General features: G+C 50.7%; 1 protein-coding gene across 3 annotated transcripts in view; it reads right to left on the bottom strand.

Moving 5' to 3' along the window:
* Window positions 1-460: 460 nt before the first annotated feature.
* Window positions 461-22,133, bottom strand: part of SYNE3 (spectrin repeat containing nuclear envelope family member 3) — a 56,955-nt gene continuing 35,282 nt past the window's right edge. For 2 of the 3 annotated variants that reach the window (XM_043489375.1, XM_043489376.1), the window contains 4 exons: window positions 21,678-21,839; window positions 17,052-17,201; window positions 15,614-15,652; window positions 461-2,922 (listed from right to left, as the gene is read on the bottom strand). In XM_043489375.1, the coding sequence (XP_043345310.1) occupies window positions 2,725-2,922; window positions 15,614-15,652; window positions 17,052-17,201; window positions 21,678-21,839 (549 nt within the window). In that variant the 3' untranslated portion in view covers window positions 461-2,724. The remainder of the gene's footprint in view (window positions 2,923-15,613; window positions 15,653-17,051; window positions 17,202-21,677; window positions 21,840-22,133) is intronic. The other variant, XM_043489377.1, reaches the window with a different exon arrangement.

Below are 22,133 nucleotides of genomic sequence, written 5' to 3'. Positions count from 1 at the left end.
TTCCCCTCCCCTTCCCTCTCCCCCCTTCTTCTTCATCTTCCTCGTCTCTCTCCCCACCCCCGGCCCCATCACTTTGTCTCTCTCTCCCTCTCTCCCCCCTTTCTCCCTCTCTCCCTGTCTCTGTCTCTTACACACATTGCACGTGTGTGCTCACACACACAGACACACAGACACACAGACACACACCACTGGGCTGGGCAGTGAACTTGACACATCTTACCACCTCTCACACTCTGGGGGACAGAAAAAAATAAATGCACGAAGGTCCCACCACCTCTCACACTCTGGGGGACAGAAAAAAATAAATGCACGAAGGTCCCACCGCGACACCCTTCTCAAAAAGCACGTGAAAGCGCTTCGAGGTTGGTCCTCAGGAAGCTAGAACGTCATAAAATTCATAATTATCTGCACCTACTTTTAAGCAAAAGAGATGACACTTGAGAAGCACCAGTTCACAATGGTTATGTCATATCACAACTGTCTTTATATGAAAGTAATGAAAATATCAATTCTTTTTTTAAAAAAAAGTTATGCAAACAAGCTCTATGGTATCAAAGTTTTAAAAATATAAGTTCATTCCCTCCCGCCAGCCCACACATTACAGTTTCTCCCTCCTTGACACGTAGGACACGTGACCCAGCTGAATTCATGTCACTTGAGCCTTTTTGAAGTTACAGATTTGATGGGGGGCCACAGTGAGCCGGGCACCACCCAGAGGCAGCAGTGACCAGGATCGGCTCTGGCCTTAGCCGCCGCCGCTGTGTAGCTCTGGGTAAGTTACCTCCCCTCTCTGGGCCTCCGTCTGCGTGGAGATGTTCGAAGGTCCCGCCACAGTGCTGACCTTCTCAGGCCGGAACGACACAACCCAGTGAGGATCTGGGCTCAGCCGCCTGGGCCTGAGGTCTTGGTTCATGCAGCCCCAGACTGTCCCGTGGAGAATGGCCTTGTGGCTTGGTTTCTAAACATCTCGAGGAAAATGTGCGTTCTAAGTCAGCCTGGAGGGTTCCTCTCTGTGACCCTGTTTTCCTGCCCTGTGAGTGTCCAGCTCTTCCCAGTTACAGGGAGGCCTGGGTCACTGCGCCGAGAGCCCTGAGCAGGCTGGGCCTGCGAGGCCCAGAGGGCAGTGTGGGGGTGGGGGGCACAGTGCTGGGAGCCTGGGCTCTCCAGGATCTTCAGCTTCCCCTCTGTTTAAAGGCCTTTCTGGGTCTGTGACACTGATTTCAAAGGCCTGAGGAATCCCCTCTTGGTCTCCTATGCGTAGCTCAACAGACAGAATCAATCGGTATAAAGAGTGGGCCCTAAGCATTTTTAAAAAGGAAACTTTAGTGTTGATTTGGGGAAAATAGGATCCAGTGATGAAACACTTAGGAACCGTTCCAGAACTCCCTGGGGAGGAAGGGATGTATTGGGTGGCCCAAAAGTTCGTTCAGGTTTTTCCATCAGATGTTACAAACAACCCAAATGAACTTTTTGGCCAATTCAATATTTCCAGCCTCAAGGCCCAGGTAGCTCATGGGCCCGATTGCCAAGCCCTCACAGAGAGGGCCTGGTTTGGGGCATCTGGACCCTGTGTCCCTTGTGGGCATGTGTGTGGGACATTCATGGCCCAAAGGACCCAGCTCTCTCCAAAGTCCCTTCTGGGAGGAGAAGAGAACCCTTCAGACTGGCTGAGCCCTGCAGATGACCCCTCCTGTCCGTCTTGGACCCCTGATCTCTGGTCCCTGGTGGGTCAGATGCTTCCCTCTGTCCCTTCAGCCGGAGCCGTAGATGATGAAAAGCTCAGCCTCAGTGCGACAGAGGTAACACATCTTTCCAGCACTGTCAGGCACCTGGGCGCTACACACAGTGTGCTTACCCTTCTGCGTGGGAATCTTAACAATGAGCTCCTTCTCCTTCATTTTCTCCCGGAGCAGAGCAGAGAACATGGGCAGCATGGCCTAACCATTCCCTGAAGACTCAGACCATGAGCCTTCCTCACTGGTCTGGGCTACTGGAGCTCCCCGAGGTCCCCCTTCTGCTGTGCTCTCTTAGCTCTGGGTCTGCTCTTTGGAATTCTTTCCTCCATTAATTTCACTCAGTCACTTGCCACTTTTCACTGCTGCTCCTGGGCCAGCCCGGAATCAGCCCCTTTTCTGCTTCTCACCCACAGCATCTAGTCTGCAGTCACTCTGAAGTCTAGATAAGCACGGATGCTCTGACTGTGCCCGGACCAAGAGTCCCTGGGCTCTGAGTGAGGGCCAGGGCCGTTCTTCTGCGTCAACGGCTCAGAGTCCTCTTCACGAACATCTGGACGTGGGGCTTGGTTTCTGGATAGGAGATGGCCATACAAGCGACATGTTCTTGTCCCTGCTTTCCAGGGCTGACTGCAGACCAAGGCCAAAATGCTACAAGATCCCACTGGACAAAAACACTGCTGGGAATTTTCCCAATGACAAATAGAGGTCATATGTGAAATGATACATACTGAGCATATAAAAAAAGATGGCTATGCATTATCCCCTAAGTCACACATAGTACACATTTAGTATAAATAGACTGAGACAATACTGTATAAAAAAGTAATTTTGTTCTGGGAACATCGATAGAGTATTTACAGGGATGCAGCCCAGCGGGCTCTGGCCTGCCTCTGCTTCCAGGTCCCCCAGCATCCTCCAGAGGAGGCTGGGGCTGCTGGAAGTTTGGAGAGGAGCGTCCCCCAAGCGCCCCCGGTGGCGGGGAGGGGGGCTAGGTGGGCGGGGGGCCGTCGTAGCGGAGCATGAGCGTGAAGGAGCGGGCAAAGTTGTTGGCCAGGAAGCAGCTGCGGTTCTCCTCCCCGACCGGGAGCAGGAAGAGCAGCAGCCAGAGCAGCAGCAGCAGCTGCAGGGGGAGCGCCACGCAGCACACCTTCCGGCACAGGGGGCCGAGCCCTCGCCACCGCGCGGTCTGCAAAACCAAAGTGGAAGACGTGAGTGGGCTCGGGGCTGGGGGCTCGGGGCCGGCACGGGAGGGGAGGGAAGGGGAAGGCCCGCGGGCGACGTGAGGAGCCACACTGGCTCCGGGCTGACTCTCCAACTGCACCCAGCCTCGGTTTTCCCATCTGTGAAGCGGGGCTAACGTCCATTCTCCCAGAAACAAAGATCTCTAGTTTTCTCAAACCACTCAAGGCAAGAGGGGAAGAGGATGAAACAGTTACAGGTTTTGTCCGTTGTCACATAAATCTTTGCCTGGTTTATAAGAATCCTGGGTGTGAATCTGAAGAAGGTCACTCAACCTCACTAAACTTCAGATTTCTCATCGGTACCTACCTGACAGTGTTGTGAGGATTCAGTGAAACAGAGCCTGGCACATAGGAGGGGCTCAAAGCTGCTGCCATTATTATTATGCATCATTACTGTAGTCATCTTCTTTGGTGTATGAGTTTGGCCAATGGGGTGAAGCTACCATCTGTGAGGTTATGACTAAAGACCTCTATGTCAGAATCCCTTCCAGGCAAGACCATACAACAGCCCTGCAGGGCCCCACCTGGCCTTGGATAGCCAGTGGTCCTTTGGGCTCACCATGCACCCCAATGCAGAGCCTCCCTCTTCCCAGGAAAAAGGGGATGCTGGTGAAAGGAGGCTGTCCCCTCATCTGTTACAGAAGACACATTCAAGGGGGGGGAAAGTCAGCTCTTAACACAAGGGTTTGAAAAAATAACAATAAAAGAAAACAAAAATTATTGCCACTATCTAAGTCATGGTCACCACCATCGCCACCATAATCATCATTATGATCACCACCACCACCATGACCACCACCATCACCATTGTTGCCACCAGGTTCATCACTGTGTTCTCCAGCATCACTTTCTTCATCTTCTCTTCCTCTCCCCTCCCTCTTTCTTCTTCTTTTCCTCCCTCTCCTTGTTCCTCATCACCATCTTCATCATCAACAACCTCACATGTCCAAATACCTAATGGGTTTCTTTGCGGCAATATCCATGAAAGCAGCCAAAGGATATTACCCAAATTCTTGAGGGACTGGCTGAGTTGTAGCTTCATGGGAGTGCAGGGCCAAGAGCTGGCCACTCAATAAAGTGGAGGCCCCACCGTCAAGGGACAGCATGGTGCAGGGCAGGTGCCAGCTCTCAGGAACTTGGCCATCTAGGCTCCAGTGCAGACTGTCCCACAGTCACTATGTGCCTTTGGGCAAGTCAATAACTTCTCTGAGCCTCAGTTTCCTCCTCTGCAAAATGGGGATAAAACACCTACCTCTGTTTTCCAGGTTTTGGCAAGGACTCAAAGCAAAGTATATTTATACACAAATTAAAAAGTATATATGATCTTATGACTAGTACTATTATTATAGAATATATCTACTAGCTCCGTGAGGAACCAAGGAGTCATTTTCCAGGGTATCAAGTCAAGTGATGATGATGATGATACTGATGATGGCCACGAGGACGAGGATGACCGTGTTGATACTGGTGAGGGGGATGATACTGATGGTGATGACAGTGACGCTGATGACGGTGTGTGTGCTGATGTATCAGTGATGCTGAGGAGGGTGATACTGATGGTGATGATGCTGGTGCAGATGACGATAATGATGGTGGTGATGATGCTGGTAAGGATGATGGCAGTGATGGTGATGGTGGTGGTGTGGTGGGCATGATGGTAATAGGAAATACACAGGTGTTCCTGGGATGTTCTGACCTGAGCACTTCCGCCTCTCTCCCTCATGCCTGGACGGTCTCACCCATACTCCTGCCCCAGCTATCTCCTCCAGGTTGATAACACTTGACCCTATGCCTCCAACTTCGGGTGTTCTCACTCACCAAAGATCCCAGACACTGATTTTGTAAAAAAAAAAAAAACAGAAAAAACAGACTTCCTATAACCCACACAATGGAAAAGCACTCCTGGCTGGGTTTATCTCAGCAGTGACTTCAGGAGCGTGTGCGTGTGTGTGTGTAGTAAGTCGTTTAAACAGCTGCATGATGGCCACAGAGGAGACAGACTTTCCCATAGTCTGACCCTGACCAGCAGGGTCAGATCTGGCTGCCAAGGGCTCTTGACCTTGGCAATGGGGCTCGCCTACTGATGCCTCAGTCTGTGGGTACTCTAACTTGACTGCTTGACATTTCATGCTGACTTTGCCCGACTCCGAATCTCTGACCCACCCAGGAGAGCGAAAGATGGTGAGATGTAGGTACACCCTAACCTAGGTTCACACTACAATTGAAAACCTATAACTAATGGTCTCCCCAGCAGAGGTGGACTTCCCAGGTGGCACTAGTGGTAAAGAATCCACCTGCCAATACACGAGATGTAAGAGGCATGGGTTCGATCCCTGGGTCGGGAAGATTCCCTGGAGAAGGAAATGGCAACCCAATCCAGCATTCTTGCCTGGCGAATCCCATGGACAGAGAGGATCCTGGCGGGCTACAGTCCAGGGGGTCACAAAGAGTCAGACACGACTGAAGTGACTTGGCAGTCAGTGGAGATCTGTGTCTGAGGGTCCTGTTTCTGTTTGCCTCTCCCTGCTCAGAGCTACTACCTTGCTTATGTAAGTGAGGGTTGTGCCTTGGCCACAATCATCTGGGGCAAATGTCTTTGACGGTCCAAAGTTCTCTTGCATTTACAAGTGTTGACAAGGAGTGGTCTTTTTCAAGGACTGCTGCCGCCTGCCATGTGTCTATTCACTTAGACCTCACATCTTCACTTGGAGGGACCTGGATTCTAAAATCCCCTTTAAAATAGAAGGCACATTTTAATAGTATTATCACATGCTTAGAAAACACATATGTGCGTGCACACACACAGACACAGTTACACACAGACACACACATAAATAGGCATGAACTACTGTCTAAGAAGCCAACAAAGAAATTGACCATCTCAGCTCTTCTCAGATCTGGGAGCTTCTCTGTGCCTTAGTTTCCCCACAGAAAGTACTACATGTATTCTGTGCAGTTACAACTATCCACAGAGAGAAAGGGGCTGAAACTTCCCTGGAGGGCCGGTGGTTAAGAATCTACCTTCTAATGCAGTGGGATGTGGTTCAATCCCTGGTCAGGGAACTAGGATCTCACACGCAACTGAGCCCATGAGCTGCAACGACTGAGTCCGCATACTCTGGAGCCCATGTGCCATGACTAGAGAGAAGCCCATGTGCTGCAGCAAAGGACCCTGCATGCTGCAACTAAGACCCGATGCAGCCAAAAACAAATAAAGGAAATCAACCCTGAATATTCACTGGACAGACTGATGCTGAAGCTCTAATACTGTGGTCACCTGATGCGACGAGCCAACTCATTGGAAAAGACCCTGATGCTGGAGAAGATTGAAGGCAGGAGGAGAAAGATTGAAGACAGAGCAGGAGGTGGTTGGGTGACATCACCGATTCAATGGGCGTGAGTTTGAGCAAACTCCAGGAGATGGTGAAGGGCAGGGAAGCCTGGCATGCTGCAATGCAGGGGGTCACAAAGAGTTGGACACAACTGAGCAACGGAACAACAAAGAGAGAAGGGGCTTCCTCAGGACATTCCCCACGGCTTAGGGTGTGGAAGTAGAGGGTCGACAGCATGTGGTGGTGGGGGGGGGGGAGAACAGGTCATATTACAGAGGGTGATTAAATGCTTGAGTCCTTCAATACCTCCCATGAGCCTGGGGCTCTAGAGTTTTGAGGAATCCTGGCAAGAAGAATTTATCACAGTAAGGGTGATTGAATTTTCTGCCATTGATGAAAAAGGATGTGGGGAAAAGAAATGATTTGGAGTCCTGGGTTCTAAGCCTGGCCCTGTCACTTCCTAGTTGTGTGGCCTAGGACAAGTCACTCAGCCTCTCTGAGCCTCAGAGGCTTCTTCTACTGAGGCAAAGGGAGCCTGACATCTGCCTACCAGAATCACAAGGATAAATGAGGCAGCACAGGTGACGCTCATATGCATAGTTGGTGCTCGGCAAATACTCATTCCTTTCCACCTCCAACTGATGGGACCCAGGGCAGACGGGTGGCTTCTACAAGCCCCCTAAGCTTCCCCTGCACCCAGGTTCCAAGGACCAGATATTGTCAGCCTCCTTGGCCCCATCAGAGAGAAAAATACTGCTCTCCCTAAACACCCCCTCCTGGCCCCTTAAAGGCCCTCACATCCTCTGACCACAGGGCCTTTGCAAAGCTTACACTTTCCCCTGGAAGACCCATTTCCTTTCTTTCTCCAATGCATCTAGTTCACTCCTACTGATTATTCTTATCTCAATTTGTGAGTCACTTCCTCAGAGGGAACTTCCCTGCCTCTTAACCAAAAAAAAAAAGTCCTTTTACATATTCTCATGGGCCAACACCTTTCCTTTGGGTTACTGATTTCAAAGTCTGTGTTCCCCTTCACTCCCTGGAGGCAGGGTCTACACTAGTTTGATCCATTGCTATATCTGCAGCAATGTTCGGTAAACATCTGCTCGATTAATGAAATAAAAGGTTCTTTCCCTTCCTGGGCATCTGATGGTCTGCTCCTCCCTTGATGCCGTGATGTGACCAGGCTCACACCCACTGACCTGTCTGTGAACTGTCCGCACCATCCCGATGGCTCCCCCAGAACATCTGGACTCCACACGTTAATGAACAACACCAAGCATGCTCCAGCCCCACGTTCAGCTCACCTCCACGCGCGCGGGTTTCCTGAGCTGCTGCCCAGCTCTGGAGGTACCCTGTGCCCATTTCTCAGAGGAAGAAACTGAGTCCACAGGAAATAAGCAGCCCAAGGCCACAGGGACAGGCTCAAACCGTCAGCACGGCTCCTTCTACCACCCTACATGGCACTTCTCATAAGAAACAGCAGCAAGGACTCCCCTGGTGGTCCAGTGGTTAGGTGCCTGCCTGCCAATGCAGGGAACACAGGTTTGACCCCTGATCCAGGGAGATCCAACATGCTGTGGAGCAGCTAAGCCCGTGTACCACGACTACTGAGCCGGCGCTCTAGAGCCTGTGCTCCACAACAAGAGAAGCTGCTGCCGTGAGAAGCCCGTGCACCACAATGAGCAGGAGCCCCTGCCTGTCACAGCTAGAGAAAACCCACGCAAAGCAATAAAGATCCAGCAAAGACAGAAATGCATGAATGAATGAATTTTTAAAATACCAGCAACAATGACCAAAGTCCCCCTGGGCCTCGACTAAAGCTGGTTTCACCCTGACCTGGGGCCCTGAGTATGAAAGTCACGTGGCATCATCACTTGGGCTTTCAGGGTCTTTCCCGGGATTGGCTGGGCCTCATTCTCCAGCTCAAAGATGCCTCCAGACCAGTGCCAAGAGCTCAAGGTGACAGGCAGGGGCCAGCTTTTCTCTGGCAATTCAAGATGGGCCCCACCAGTGACCATCACTAACTCTCACTTAGCAATGAGCTCAGTCCCTCAAGGTCCCTTTCACTGATGCGGAGCCACAAGCTGGCTGGCTCCCCCTCCCTGGGTTTCCTCTAGAACCCAGAAGGGGCATCTCCCTGATGCTTTGAATATCTTTGAATATCACTTTGAATATCTTCTTCACTAAGTTCTTGGTGCCGAAGCACTGAGTTAGAGCCCAAACTCACTTTCCAGGAGGGCTCAGAGGCTGCGGAGAGCTCCCACCCAGGGACAGAATGGTAGAGGCTGGGTGGGGCTGAGTTAACATTGTTTCCTCCTCGGGGGCAGCTCTGCATGTGATGGTCAGGCCACAGAACTGTGTTATTCCAGCCTCCTGGCTTGGTTTTGGGGAGTCTCAGGAGGTGCAGGGACATAGAATCTGCCTGCCGATGCAGGAGATGCAGGAGATTTGGGTGGGTCAGGATGATCCCCTGGAGATGGAAAGAGCAACCCACTCTAGTATTCTCGCCTAGGAAAATTCCATGGACATCGACAAAGGAGCCTGGCAGGCTATAGTCCACGGGGTTGCAAAGGGTTGGACATGACTGGGTAACTGAGTTCACACGCATGGCTTGGTTTTTGACCAGATGGCGGTGAGACCATCTGAGCTGGCCTTCTGGAGGCAGTTTGGTTCATCGAGGAGAAGAACCTCTGGATGAAACAATTGGAGCGAGGGGTGCTCTTGTCATTACTCAAACAAAAATGCAGCCCCATTCAGCAGGAGATATATGGACACAAGGCTCCCTCCCTGCCTTTCCTTCCCTCATCTTTCCTCATCTGACATCCATGCACGACCAGGCTCTCCTGAGTCTAGGACAGAACTAAAGTCAGTGACGGTCCTGGGTGACCCAGAGGCATCCAGCTTGGAAGACTGTGCAGTCAGGATGCTTTGCTTATATGGAGACTGGGGTTGGCTGGACACAGGGGACACAGTGAGGTCAGCTCAGACAGGCTGAGTCCGAGCAGTCTCCCAAGTTGATTCCCTTCGGGTCTGGGCCTTGGGACTAAAGCTGGGAAGGAGAGATCTGGACAAGAAACGGATCAGAGAGTGTGAGAGGCCTAGAGTCGGGGACCAAAGCTGGCGGGAAGGAACCGTCAGGGAAAGAGTGAGTCATGGGAGGGAAAGAGGCCCTGGGGAAGCTAGAGGATGCGACCATGTAAGAAAGAGGTGCTGTATTTCCAGGGTCGCTGGGCAGTTAGGACTCATTACAAAAGAAATGACAGCAGCTTCACAGGTGAGAAATCCCTGCAGCTACCACCTGAGTCACGTGATCCGAGTCAGCATCTCCACTCCTGGGGGAAGTGTATCGAAATCGCACTCTCCCAATAAGATGCACCAGGAACACAGCATCACTTCTAGAACAGTCTTTCCAGAAATTCACAACAAGGAAACACCCCAGAAACCCAAAACCTGAGGGACATTCTATAAAATATCTGGCCTGTACTCAAGAAGGTCAAGGTCAAGAAAAACCAAGGACTGGTCCCAGGAGAGGAAACTAAAGAAGTGTGATGACTGAGTGTAATGTGTGATCCTAGACCGGATCCTGGACTGAGGGGAAAAGGCTATAACAGACTGTGAATGGTACATCCCCACAGAGGGATGTTATTCAGTGGTAAAAGGAAATGAAATATTAGCCGCAAGAAGACACAGAGGAAACTCAAGTGCCTATTGCTGAATGAAAGAAGTAACAAGATCAGCGGTTGCTAGGGGCTCTGGGGGAGGGCAGAGGGGTAAAGAGGAAGCGCTGGGGAGAAGGGTAAGGCAGTGACACTGGTCTGCAATGTCACTATGCACTTGTCAAAACCCATAGGACACGCCACACAAAAAGTGCACCCTAATGTCAACTATGAACTCCAGTTAATAATGATGATTTTTTTTTTTGGCCACATCAGATCTTAGTTGCAGTATGGGGAATCTAGTTTCCTGACCAGGGATCAAACCTGGGCCCCCTGCACTGGGAGTGCAGAGTCTTAGCCACTGGACCACAAGGGAAGTCCCGATAATGATGATTTTTAAAACATCATAACAGGGACTTCCCTGGTGGTCCAATGGTTAAGAATCCACCTTCTAATGCAGGGGATCTGGGTTCAATCCCTGGTCAGGAAACTAAGATCCCACATGCCATGGGGCAACTAATAAGCCTGTGCACCCCAGCGACTGAGCTTGAGCACTTCAACTAGAGAGAAGCCTGTGTGCTGCAACTGACACCCAAGAGAGACATAAATAAATTGTTGCTGTTCAGTCACTATGTCATGTCCAACTCTTTGTGACTCCATGGACCGCAGCACGCCAGGCTTCCCTGTCCTTCACCATCTCCCGGAGCTTGCTCAAACTCATGTCCGTTGTCTCAGTGATGCCATCTCATCCTCTGTTATCCCCGTCTCGTCCCGCCTGCCTTCAATCTTTCCCAGCATCAAGGTCTTTTCTAATGAGTCAGCTCTTCACATCAGGTGGCTAAAGTATTGGAGCTTCAGCTTCAGCATCTGTCCTTCCAATGAATATTCAGGGTTGACTTCCTTTAGGATGGACTGGTTTGATCTCCTTGCTGTCTAAGGGACTCTCAAGAGTCTTCTCCAGCATAAATAAATATATTTAAACAAAAAAAAAACACTGCAGCGACTGTGAGAGAAAGTTATTGCCTAACATGGAAAACCCTAGTGCTTGCTTTCCTAGATTCGGTATTACAATATTCCATCTGCTCTACCAGGCTCATTGTGAGGAGCACTATTATTTTATACACCACTAAGGAGGAAAAAACCCAACAGTGAAGATGGAGCATCTGATTGGAGACCCCACATAAGGCGGGGGCACCGCAGAGCTGCACCTTCAGGGCTAATCTTCCCCACGCTGAAATGGGAAACGAGGAAATCCCAGGTCTTATCTTGGCACCCGGAGAGGGCGGGAAACAAAACTCTGCCCTGAGAACTTGAACCGGAGGCCAGAGCTCCCAGAGCTGGGTCATCTAAATTGGCACAGCCGGTGTGGTCCAAAGGAAAACAAAGAGAACAGAACCCGCGGGACGTCCCTGGTGGTCCAGTGGTTAAGACTCCCACTGCCATTGCAGGGGGCGGGGCTTCCATCTCTGGTTGGGGAACTGAGATTCCACATGCTGCATGGCGCAGCCAAAAAAAACCTCCAAAATCCAACCCTCAAGCAGAGATTTTAATTTAAAGAAACCTTACGTGGAGAGTGTTCTGGGTGGCAGACGGAAGCAAATTCCAATCCTTCACCGACCATAATAGCAAAGGCTTCCCTGGTGGCTCAGACGGTAAAGAACCCACCTGCAATGCGGAAGACCCAGTTCCATCCCTGGGTCAGGAAGATCCCCTGGAGAAGGGCATGGCAACCCACTCCAGTATTCTTGACCGGAAAATTCCATGGACAGAGGAGCCTGGCAGGCTACAGTCCACGTGGTCACAGAGAGTCAGACACGACTGAGCAACTAACAACGGCAACTCCAAAGATGTGAAAACGTGAAGAACTATGAGTCTTAAAACCTGTGCAATATGGCCAAATGAATAAAATGTCGATTTCCAGTTTCTCCCCATCTGGACCCACCTCCCAGAGCCCACGGCACGGGATGCATAGTGGCATCTGCTCTCCACGCCTGCACAGGGGCCTGTGATCCGGCCTAGTTCACCCCAGTAAACGCAAACATTGGTGAATCCACTCCTCAACTCGAAGGCTGACTCAGGTAGGACCGCTCCCCTGCACCAAGGCAGGAATTCAGTTGACTCACAGCCCAATCGCAACTCAAAAAGCAATTGACCTTTCATGCGTCTGAAAGCTGCAGGCAGACATATCCGGTGGCACGGAGCTGGCAAGTGTGTAGGCAGCTGCAAGTTTAATAAATCTTAATTATTCTGTTTATATAAACAAGCAGGCTGAAGCCACTGACGTAGCTGGAGCTTTCAGTGGCTTGGGGCGCGGAGAGAAAAAAAAAGCGTGGAGGGCCAACGGCTCATAAATAATTAGCTTTGGAGCAGGGTTTTTTTTCCCCCCTTCCCTTTGGACTAAAAATAACATACTAAATGTTTTTAAGTTGGCAAGATTACAAGCCCAGAAGACAGTGTCTAGTTTCTACCTGTCAGACCTGCGTGCGTCTGTGCACACCTGCACATGTGTGCATACCCCCCCCCTCCAGCAAACAACGTGAGAACCACACCAAGGGGAGGATTCCACCCCCACCCCCATCTCCACTCCCAGAAGTGGCATTAGCTGTCTTCCGTCTGAAAGAGAAGCAGGACATTGTCTGCTAGCATCCAGGTCCTCATTTATAAAGCAATTCAGAAACTGCTGGTTTATAAGAACTCTTAGCTCTGAGGACCCGCATTTCATTCATTGGAAAACCATGGTTAAGAGCCTTGCAAAGGGCAGCACACACTAATGGTGGATCCTGGGTGCAAATCAAGAGCATAAAGCAACGATTCTCCAAGTTTGGTCCCTAGGGCTGCAGCAAGAGCATCACATGGGACCTTGCTGGAAATGCAGATCCTCGGGTCACCCCAGACCTAACACATCAGAAACTCTGGGGTAGAACCCAGAAATCTGTGCTTAAACAAGCTGTGATATAAAGGGGCCCCAGATGGCCTCTGAATAATGGCCTCTGGGGTTGCTTGCTTCTTCACAGGGAGCTGAGACCCAAGAGCTCAAAAGCCAGCCAGCACCAAACTCAAAACTTTCACACATCCGTTTGATTTTAAATGTAGCTGAATAAGCAGATTTGGGGGCCATTTAGAGCCGGCCTGCTTTGCATATCCCACAAAATGGAGTCCAACATCTGCCAGCCATAGATAAGATCAACCCTGCATCTGCGGCTTCCCTGGTGGCCCAGTGATGAAGAATCCGCTTGCCAAGGCAGGATACACAGGTTCGATCCCTGAACAGGGAAGATCCCACGCGCCACTGGGCAAGTAAGCCCATGTACCACAACTACTGCGCCTGTGATCTACAGCCCACGAGCCCCAACTACTGAAGCCCGTGCGCCCTAGAGTCTGTACTTAGCAACAAGAAAAGCCCCTGCAATGAGAAGCCTGCACACAGCAACTAGAGAGTAGTCTGCACAGCAATGAAGACCTAGGACAGCCAAAAATAAATAAATAAAATTATTTTTAAAAAAAACAGACACACCTGTAGCTGTAAAGACCGCAAGCCACTGCTATGCTCGGACGTTCCTTGGCCAGAAACGTGCTATTGTGCTGGGCAACACCAGCTGTGGGGAGCGCCTTTCTCCCATTCCCCCCTCCACCCTGCCCATCCCGCTGGTATGCACAGTCTACCCCGGCAGGCCTTTGCTCTGGGAATCTATCCCAGGTACTTGCAACAGTGCTTGGTACAAAGTCAGAGCTCAGTAAACATCTGTGAAGTGAATCAGTGACTGAGGAGACAGGCAGTGAACAGAGCCGTGAGCACTCCGTATGAAGCTGGACAGGCTGCCAGGGACGGGAGCCTACCCTGGAGGGCGGGTGTCAGCCAGCCAAACAACCCTTCCACTCAAAAACACCAGGGGGCCCAGAAAGGACTCCCCCTGAACTCTGGCCTGGGAGCTACTCAGATGGGGGCTCCCAACCAGAGTGGGGCTTAACGGGCAGGAGCTGGAGGCAGCCTGGACACGTGGCCCCGGGCCCTCAGGCGCCACCAGGAGTCACAGGCTGGGCTGTGTGGTGACCCAGCCTTCTTGATGCACTCTCCTCCTTCACGAGAAGCGCTTTGCTCTTCTAAATTAGGGGCAACAGGGGCTTCAGGCTCTCCTCTCAAGAAGGAACAGCAGCTCACATGATCTTCAAAATTCGTTCATGAAGTCAATAAAGTCAGCGTTGATAGTTCCATTTTACAGATGGGGAAAGAAAGTCCCCAGAGTCAAAGCGACTTGCCCACCAGGCCCAGAGCACATCCTGTCCTGGGGACACACACTGTCCTGCAGATGGAGACATGAACACCAGCTGGAGACCAAGACCTCTGGGTGGGCAGAGCCCCTGGGGACACAGACTCCACGGCCCGAGACATCTCGAGGCACCGGGGCTCTTGGGAGCAGAGCACGCCAGAGGCTTATGTCGTCATGAGCCAGTGCTTGGCAGGACAACAAGCTTGTTCTCAGAGGACTTCCCTGGTGGTCCGCGGGATAAGAACCGGCCTGCCAGTGCAGGGGACATGGGTTCCATTCCTCATCTGGGAAGATCCCATATGCTGCAGAGCAACTAAGCCCGTGCAACTATGGAGCCTACGCTCTGTGACTCCTGAAGCCCAGGAGCCTAGAGTCCATGCTCTGGAACAAGAGACGCCACTGCAATGAGAAGCCCACACACCGCAACTCAAGAGCACCCCCACCCGCTGCAACTAGAGAAAGCCCGCACACAGCAACCAAGACCCAGTGCATCCAAAAGCACTCAAATACAAGTTCAAACTGGAACCCCTCCAAAGCAAGCCTGCTCTCAGAAGAGGTGGCAGCGGGGACGCCAATGTACACTGGACCATTCCACAAGTGGGGAGAGCCGCCAGGCCCAGGGATGCCTTCTCCAAGGCACCGTGTGGAAGGGCAAGAGTGGGCTCAGAGCCTGAGGCAGAGACCGCTCAGGAGCCATGTGCCTCCACCAAACACGTCACTGCAGTCTTGTCCTTCCTTGCTTCCTTCATGCCTAGCATGGCGGTAATGATGCCTGTTGGATGTCTGGGGGACGGTGACGTGAAACGCCCTAGGCACGATCTGGTACAGGTCCTGGCACAGAGTGGATGGTCAACACGTACATTTACAGTAACGATCATTATTCCTCATTATTCCTGTAAGTACGGCTCTTACTGCCATGGCTCTGGCCGGCAAGCCCCCAGGAAGGGGCTCTGAGCACTTCTCAGAGGCTGGCAGTGGAGACACCGGCTGGTTGAACATGACTGGCACAGCCCCCCTTCCTCTTTCGGGCCCCATGAACCCCAGATGCTCGTCTACTACTCAGCTGGCCACGAGGTCCAATGGCCTGGAGTGGTCCAGGTCTCCCTGGACCCTCCGATTTACGCCTGTTGTCACAGCATAATCACTAACCGTGTCCTTGCTCACACCCCCGTGTCCTGTCTGAGCTGAGTACGCGCTGTGCATCCTGCAGAACAAGGACCCCCAGGGCTAGCAGGGCAGCCCAGAGCCGAGTCCCCAGGAACATTCCTCACGGAACCTTCCAGAAAGCCCAGGGGTCCTGCCCCAGCATCCCAGGCCCACCAACCCTCCAGACGCCCTGCCCTCTAGCCTGTGTGGAGCAGACGGCAGACATGGTACCTTACGGAATCCAGTCGGCTCCCCTGGAGGACTCTGCGTCTGTTATTTTAGGGAAGGAGAGGAAAAGGGGAAAGGAAAAAAAAAAGAAGTTAAGTGAGTGAAACTTAAATCCCAGCAGAGCCTGTAATGGAATATTCATTTTGTCAGGGGAGTGTTTCTTTAAAACTTCTGGTCATCTGGACAGGCTGAACCAGCAGGTGATTCAATTTAATGAGCTTTTTAACGCACTTGGGGCCCAGGTGGGATCCTGTCTGGGAAGGCCTGGGCCAAGGCCACGGGCGCACCGACCTGCCTGCGGCTGGGCTGACACCTAGTGGCCAATGCGGCTGCTTTCAGGGCCGGCAGAGCTGGAGCCCCAAAGCTTGGAGTCCAGGGTCTGCGGGTCCTCGGGGCCCTTGGTGACCATCTCACCCACCCTTTCCCTGGACGAATCTCCATGCCTCAGTTTCCCTATCAGTTCTCAGGGGATAATAACAGTACCTCCTTTATAGGGCTGTAATGAGGATATAGCATTTAGTAAAGGCTATTACTAGTCTTGGAGAAGGAAATGGCAGCCCACTCCAGTATTCTTGCCTGGAAAATCCCATGGACTGAGGAGCCTGGTAGGCTACAGTCCATGGGGTCGCAAAGAGTCGGACACGACTGAGCGACTTCACTCACTCACTCACTCATTACTAGTCTAGCTGTTATTGTTTTGTGTGAGACGGTGGGCCCCTAGGGGGCTTCTCAGGTGGCACTAGCGGTAAAGAACCCACCTGACAATGCAGGAGATGTAAGAGACGTGGGTTCGATCCCTGGCTCGGGAAGATCCCCTGGAGGCGGGCACAGCAACCCACTCCAGTATCCTTGCCTGGAGAATCCCATGGACAGAGGAGCCTGGCGGGCTACAGTCCATGGGGTCGCAAAGAGTCGGACACGACTGAAGTGACAGCATGCACGGGGTCCCCCAGGGGAAGCTGCTTCCTCAATGTCACAAGCAGGTTAGTGAAGGAGGCGGCCTCGATCCCAGGGGTCCGAGCCCCCACTCCAGCTTCCCTCTGTTGTGCCTCCATCAAGGCGTGTTTGATGCTGGCTCTGCCCCTGGCTATCCATCCGGGTGAACTCGGGTGAGTTTTTAACTCCTCACAGTGTCTCGCCCCCCTTCTGTAAATTGGAGATGCAATTACTCTGGCGGACGGCTGCTGTGAGCACTGAATTGGGATGATGCCCATAGAGGTTTCAGGTTGGCAGAGCAAAGCTGTCGTTCTTGGAACTCAGCCTCACTGGGTGCAGAATGGCCAAATGACACATTGCAAGTCAAGTGTCTAGGACCTATGCGTCTCCATTGCCTCTCCCTGAGTGGTCCCCTCGGTCTGGTCTGTCGAGGTATGGGGTGGAGTGGCTGCAGATTGAGCTATGTCTCCCCAGGGCCTGGGACCTGTGCAGCCTTAGCACCTACCAGCAGGTGGCTGGAGTCCTTGAGCTTGGACTTGTAGAGCATCCACCGGTAGCGCAGATCCTCTAGCTCGTCCGATGACCTGCGGGCTGGCCTGAGATGAAGGAGGTTCTCGAAGAGATGCTGACCTTCTGGTATTCGAGCCTCCAGCTCCTGGAGGGAAAAGACAGGGTCACGTGCACCTTCCAAATGGCTGAGGAGGCCCCACCTGGTTGGTAAGGAGGAGCCAATCAAATTCCATTTGCGGGGGCAGCCAACAGAACACATGAAGAGAGAAATCTTATTGTGCAAAGGGAAGCCAAGGCCAGGAATTGCTCTCTGCAACGTTGCAGAATGGACTTCTGCCTGAAAGAGGAGCTGCCATGCTGACCTCCATGGTCACTTCTAGCTCTGGCATTCTATTATACACATGACATAGATTTATACTATGTATGACTAGGGAAAGTGAAAGCCACTCAGTCATGTCCGACTCTGCAGCTCCATGGACCGAAGCCCACCCAGCTCCTCTGTCCATGGAATTCTCCAGGCCAGAATACTGAAGTGGGTAGCTATTCCCTTCTCCAGGGGACCTTCCCAGCCCAGGAATCGAACCCAAATCTCCCGCATTGCAGGCAGATTCTTTACCCACAGAGCCACCAGGGAAGCCCTCTGGCATTCTAGAACCAAGTTCTCCAGAGGCCTTGACATAAGAGCTATCATCCTTATAAAAGCTACCACTGTTCATCGACAGAGGAAAGGATAAAGATGATGTGGTACATACATACAATGTAATATTATTCAGTCATTGAAAAGTATGAAATAATGTCATTTGTAGCAACATGGATGGACACAGAGATGGACATACTTAGTGAAGAAGGTCAGACAGAGAAGGAGAAATATCATATGACTTCCCTTATATGTGGAATCTAAAAAAAAGAAATGATACAAATGAACTTACAAAACAGAGAGAGACTCACAGACAAAGAACAAAACTTGGTGCTGGGGGAAGGATGAGGGGAAGGGATAATTAGGGAGTCTGGGGTGGACATACACACACCGCTATATTGAAATTGGGTGACCGACAAGGGCCCGCTATAGAGCACACGGAACCCTGCTCAGTGTTATGTGGCAGGCTGGATGGGAGGGGAGTTTCAGGGAGAATGGATACACGTGTATGTATTGGTGAGTCTCTTCACTGTACGCCTGAATCTATCACAACATCGTCCATCAGCTATACCCCAATATAAAATTAAAATTGTTTATTTTTTTTTAAAAGCTACTGTTGTTGAATATGTCTTTCTATTGGCATTTTTACTCCTGGCAGAGTGAGGTTGGGACTGGGCAGATTTTTCTATCAGAATACAGTACTGTGTTCCCCCGGGATGGCATCTTTTATCCTCAGGACTCCTGGGAAGGAGTGCCATGTGAGGATACGATCTGGGTCCTAAGTCCAAGAGCCTGAGTTTAAATTCTGGCTTGGGGTCCAGAATCTGTCCCATCCCATAGCTGAGAAGCTAGCACACAGCCTAGCTTCTCAGAGCCCTTGGGAGTGGGGACTCTACAAGAACAAAGAAGCTTAACCCGGGGACTGCAAGTCATCTCTGATGTGCCTGGGGCTGGGTGGTGGTGGCAGGGGATGAGAGGAGTGGCTGAGCATGAAGTAGGAGGTAGACTGGGAGGACGAGGTAGTTGGGACCAAAGCTCCCACTGAGGACAAAATATTAAAAACATTCTTAAGGCATCAGTGGACAGGGAGGCCTGGCGTGCTGCAGTCCATGGGGTCGCAAAGAGTCAGACACGACTGAGCGACTGAACTGAGCTGAAGGCATCAAAGTGTTAACAACAACAGCAACAAAAAGAGTGAGGCAAGACACGCGAAAGGTTAAGATGCAGAGATGTAAGCCCAGTGCTCCTCTTGCACTTAGTATATTTGCTAATCTGGAAAAAATAGTTGTGAAACAGACCTATGCTTCTGGCAGCCTTGCAGGATTCAGGAGACAGAGGTCAAAGTCTGTGCCCTACTGAAGTGGAGACTCTGAGAAACCGCTGTCTTTAGCAGAGGCCCCTAATGGTGAATAGGAAGTAAACCCACACCTTATTTGGATTTGCAGGCCAATGCCAAGTCATCTCAGAAGTCCAAGGAGCTTCAAGTCTTGAAATTGGATTCAGTGGTTCTAGACTGATAAAAGCCCGCACTGGCCTGGCTGTTGCAAACAAAATCCCCTTTGAAGGAAAGATTATTCTTAATCTCAAATTATTCTCGCACCTATTTGTCAAACACACTATCCAGCACACAATCGGAGCAGTCACACACAGATATAAGACTTTAAGAAGAGGCAGAAGCTGGGACTTCCCTGGAGGTCCAGTGGTTAAGAATACGCCTGCCAATGCAGGGGAAGTAGGTTCCATCCCTGGTCCAGGAAGATCCCACATGCCTTGGACCAACTAAGCCCATAAGACACAACTACTGAGCCGGAGCTCTAGGGCCCATGTGATTCACCTACTGAACCCACGTGCTGCAGCTACTGAGGCCCATGTGCTTAGAGCCTTGTCCTGCAACTAGAGAAACCACCTCAAGGAGAAGCCCTCACACCACAGCGAAGAGTAGCCCTTACTCACCATAACTAGAGAATGTCCAGGAACAGCAACAAAGACCCAGTGCAGCCAAACACAAACAGAATTAATGAATTCATGAGGAGGAGGCAGAGACAGTACACAACAGAAACAGTCTTGACTTGAGATACTGAAATTATTAGACACACTCTCTGAAACAACTATGTTTACTGGTGTTGAAAAAATGAAAGGACAAACTGAAAAATTTCAGCAAGGACCCCAGAAGCTGTGAAAAGTGGCAAAGCAGATTTTAAAAAGCACCAAGGAGAATGTCTAGGACTGACAAATGAAATATTAAAAGCCAAGAACTTAATAACCATGTGAAATAGCAAATGAGATACAACTCAAGAGAGAATTAGTAAAGTGGAAGATAAGTTAGAAAAAAGTATTCGGAAAATAATATGAAAAAGCAAAAGGATGAAAAAGTACACAAGAGACAGTGTAACACATAGTAAGAAGAGCGAGCGTATGTTTAAAAGGCATCTCAGAGGGTGAGGGAACAGGGAACAAGGCAGAGGCCATATTTTGAGAGATAATGTTGGAGAATTTTCCAGAAAGATCCCAGGCCACAGATTCAAGAATCCAGAATCTTGCTTGAATCTCAAGCAAGAAAAATAAAAATAAATCCAAACTCTAAGGTATCAAGGTAAACCTCAGAAAAAATCGGGGAAAAGAGAGGTAGGTTTGGCCTTGATTGAGAAAGGCTGTGGGTGATAAACTTGGGAAGTTGAACTCTATCCTGAAAAGTTTTCATTACTGGGACGACAAGGTCATATTTAGGATTCCGAAGGGTCACTCTGGCCATAGAACGAGTCATTACTGAGATGGGAACGCAAAAGAAAGGAGGGAGGCCAGTTTGGAGGCTATTGTCAAGGTCAAGGTCAAAAATGATACATGTCTAGATGAAGACAGTGGTAGTGAGGGGAAACAGAAACAACAAATACCCAAGAGGTGGAATCAAGAAGGACCTGGTGACTAATTTGATGTGGGAGTGAAAGAAAGAGATTTGTGGCAGGACTGTCTTTCTACCCTCTTGCCACATCCGTGCCCTTTGCAATATGGTCTTGCAATACTTCCCATCAAGAAGTGGAATCTGTTTTCTCTCCCCTGGAATCTGAGCTGGCACTGTGACTTTCTTTGTCTAACAGAACACAGGAGAAGTGATGTGCCAGTCCCTAGCCTTGGCCTAAAAAGGCCTGCATGTTCCCACTCACTCTCTGAGACCTGCCCCTGCTCTGGAAAGTCCAACCTATCCATAGGAGGATAAGAGATGTGTGGTCCATCCCAAGCTCATCTAGACTAGCCCACCAACCTCCAGAAGTACAGCCATCCTGCTGGTCTATAAATCAGGGAGCCCAGCCAAGATCAGAAGCATTGCCCAGCGGACCTCAGAGTAAACTGCCAATCCTCAGAATCATGAGTTAAATAAACAGCTGTTCTTTTAAGCTACAAACTGTTGGAATGGCTTGTTACATAGCAAGAGTTAACTGATTAAGAGTCGTGATTAGTGGTGGTATTTTCCAAGTTGGGGAATACAGCAGGAGGCTTAAATGGATGGATAAATCGTTCTCCCATAATACTGGAAGCCAAAAAATTTTAAAACTATTTAGGACTTCCCTGGTGGTATGGTGGATAAGAAACTGCCTGCCAATGCAGGGGACACAGGTTCGATCTCTGGTCTGGGAAGATTCCACATGGTACGGAGCGACTAAGCCCATGAGCCATAAGTACTGAGCTCGAGTGCTGCAACTACTGAAGCCCGCACACCTAGAGCCCACACTCCACAAGAGAAACCACCGCAATGAGAAGCCTGTGCATGGCACCTAGAGAGGAGCCCTCACTCGCTGTAAATGGAGAAGGCCCACGCACAGCCATAAATAAATAAATACATCTTTTTAAAAAACTATTATTTATACATAAGCCATAACAGCTCATAAGCTAGGTATGTGCCTATTTTTTTTGAGAACTCTTTGGCAGCAAACACATCTTTGGGGGGCCAAATCCTCTGATAAAAGGGGCTGTTCCTTGGGCACAAACCTGTAGCTTTGTTTCTCTGGTCCTCAAGTCCTCAGCAGTGGCAGTTTTCATGGCGATGATTCTAACCAGCTTGGAATTTTCCTCCTGCAACCAGTGCTCAAAGTTCCTCAGGGACTGGGAGTAACCCTCCAGGCTGCCTCCTTCCTCCCGGAGCAGACCTGCCTGCAGGAAGCCACAGCGCGGTCAGAGCATCAGAGTTTCTGAAAACAGCCCACTGGCCACGTGTCCTGGGGATTCCACGTGAGCAGAGGTGGGGGATGAGGATGCCCAGAGGGAGATAAGAGGCACCTGGGGGGCGAGGGGATGAGGAAAGCATCTCTACTCAATGTAGACATAATTAGGGACCAAGAACACTCCTCACTGTCACCTCTTTGGTCTCCTGAAGGCCACCAGCATCATCCCTTATCAGGATGTCTACAATGTGATCACCTTCTGCCACTTTTGTCCCTCTCCAGG

The sequence above is a fragment of the Cervus canadensis genome, chromosome 17 (assembly GCF_019320065.1).
Source record: "Cervus canadensis isolate Bull #8, Minnesota chromosome 17, ASM1932006v1, whole genome shotgun sequence".
NCBI lineage: Eukaryota > Metazoa > Chordata > Mammalia > Artiodactyla > Cervidae > Cervus > Cervus canadensis.
Note: the sequence above shows the minus strand (reverse complement) of the source record. Positions and strands in the feature narration are given on the sequence as shown.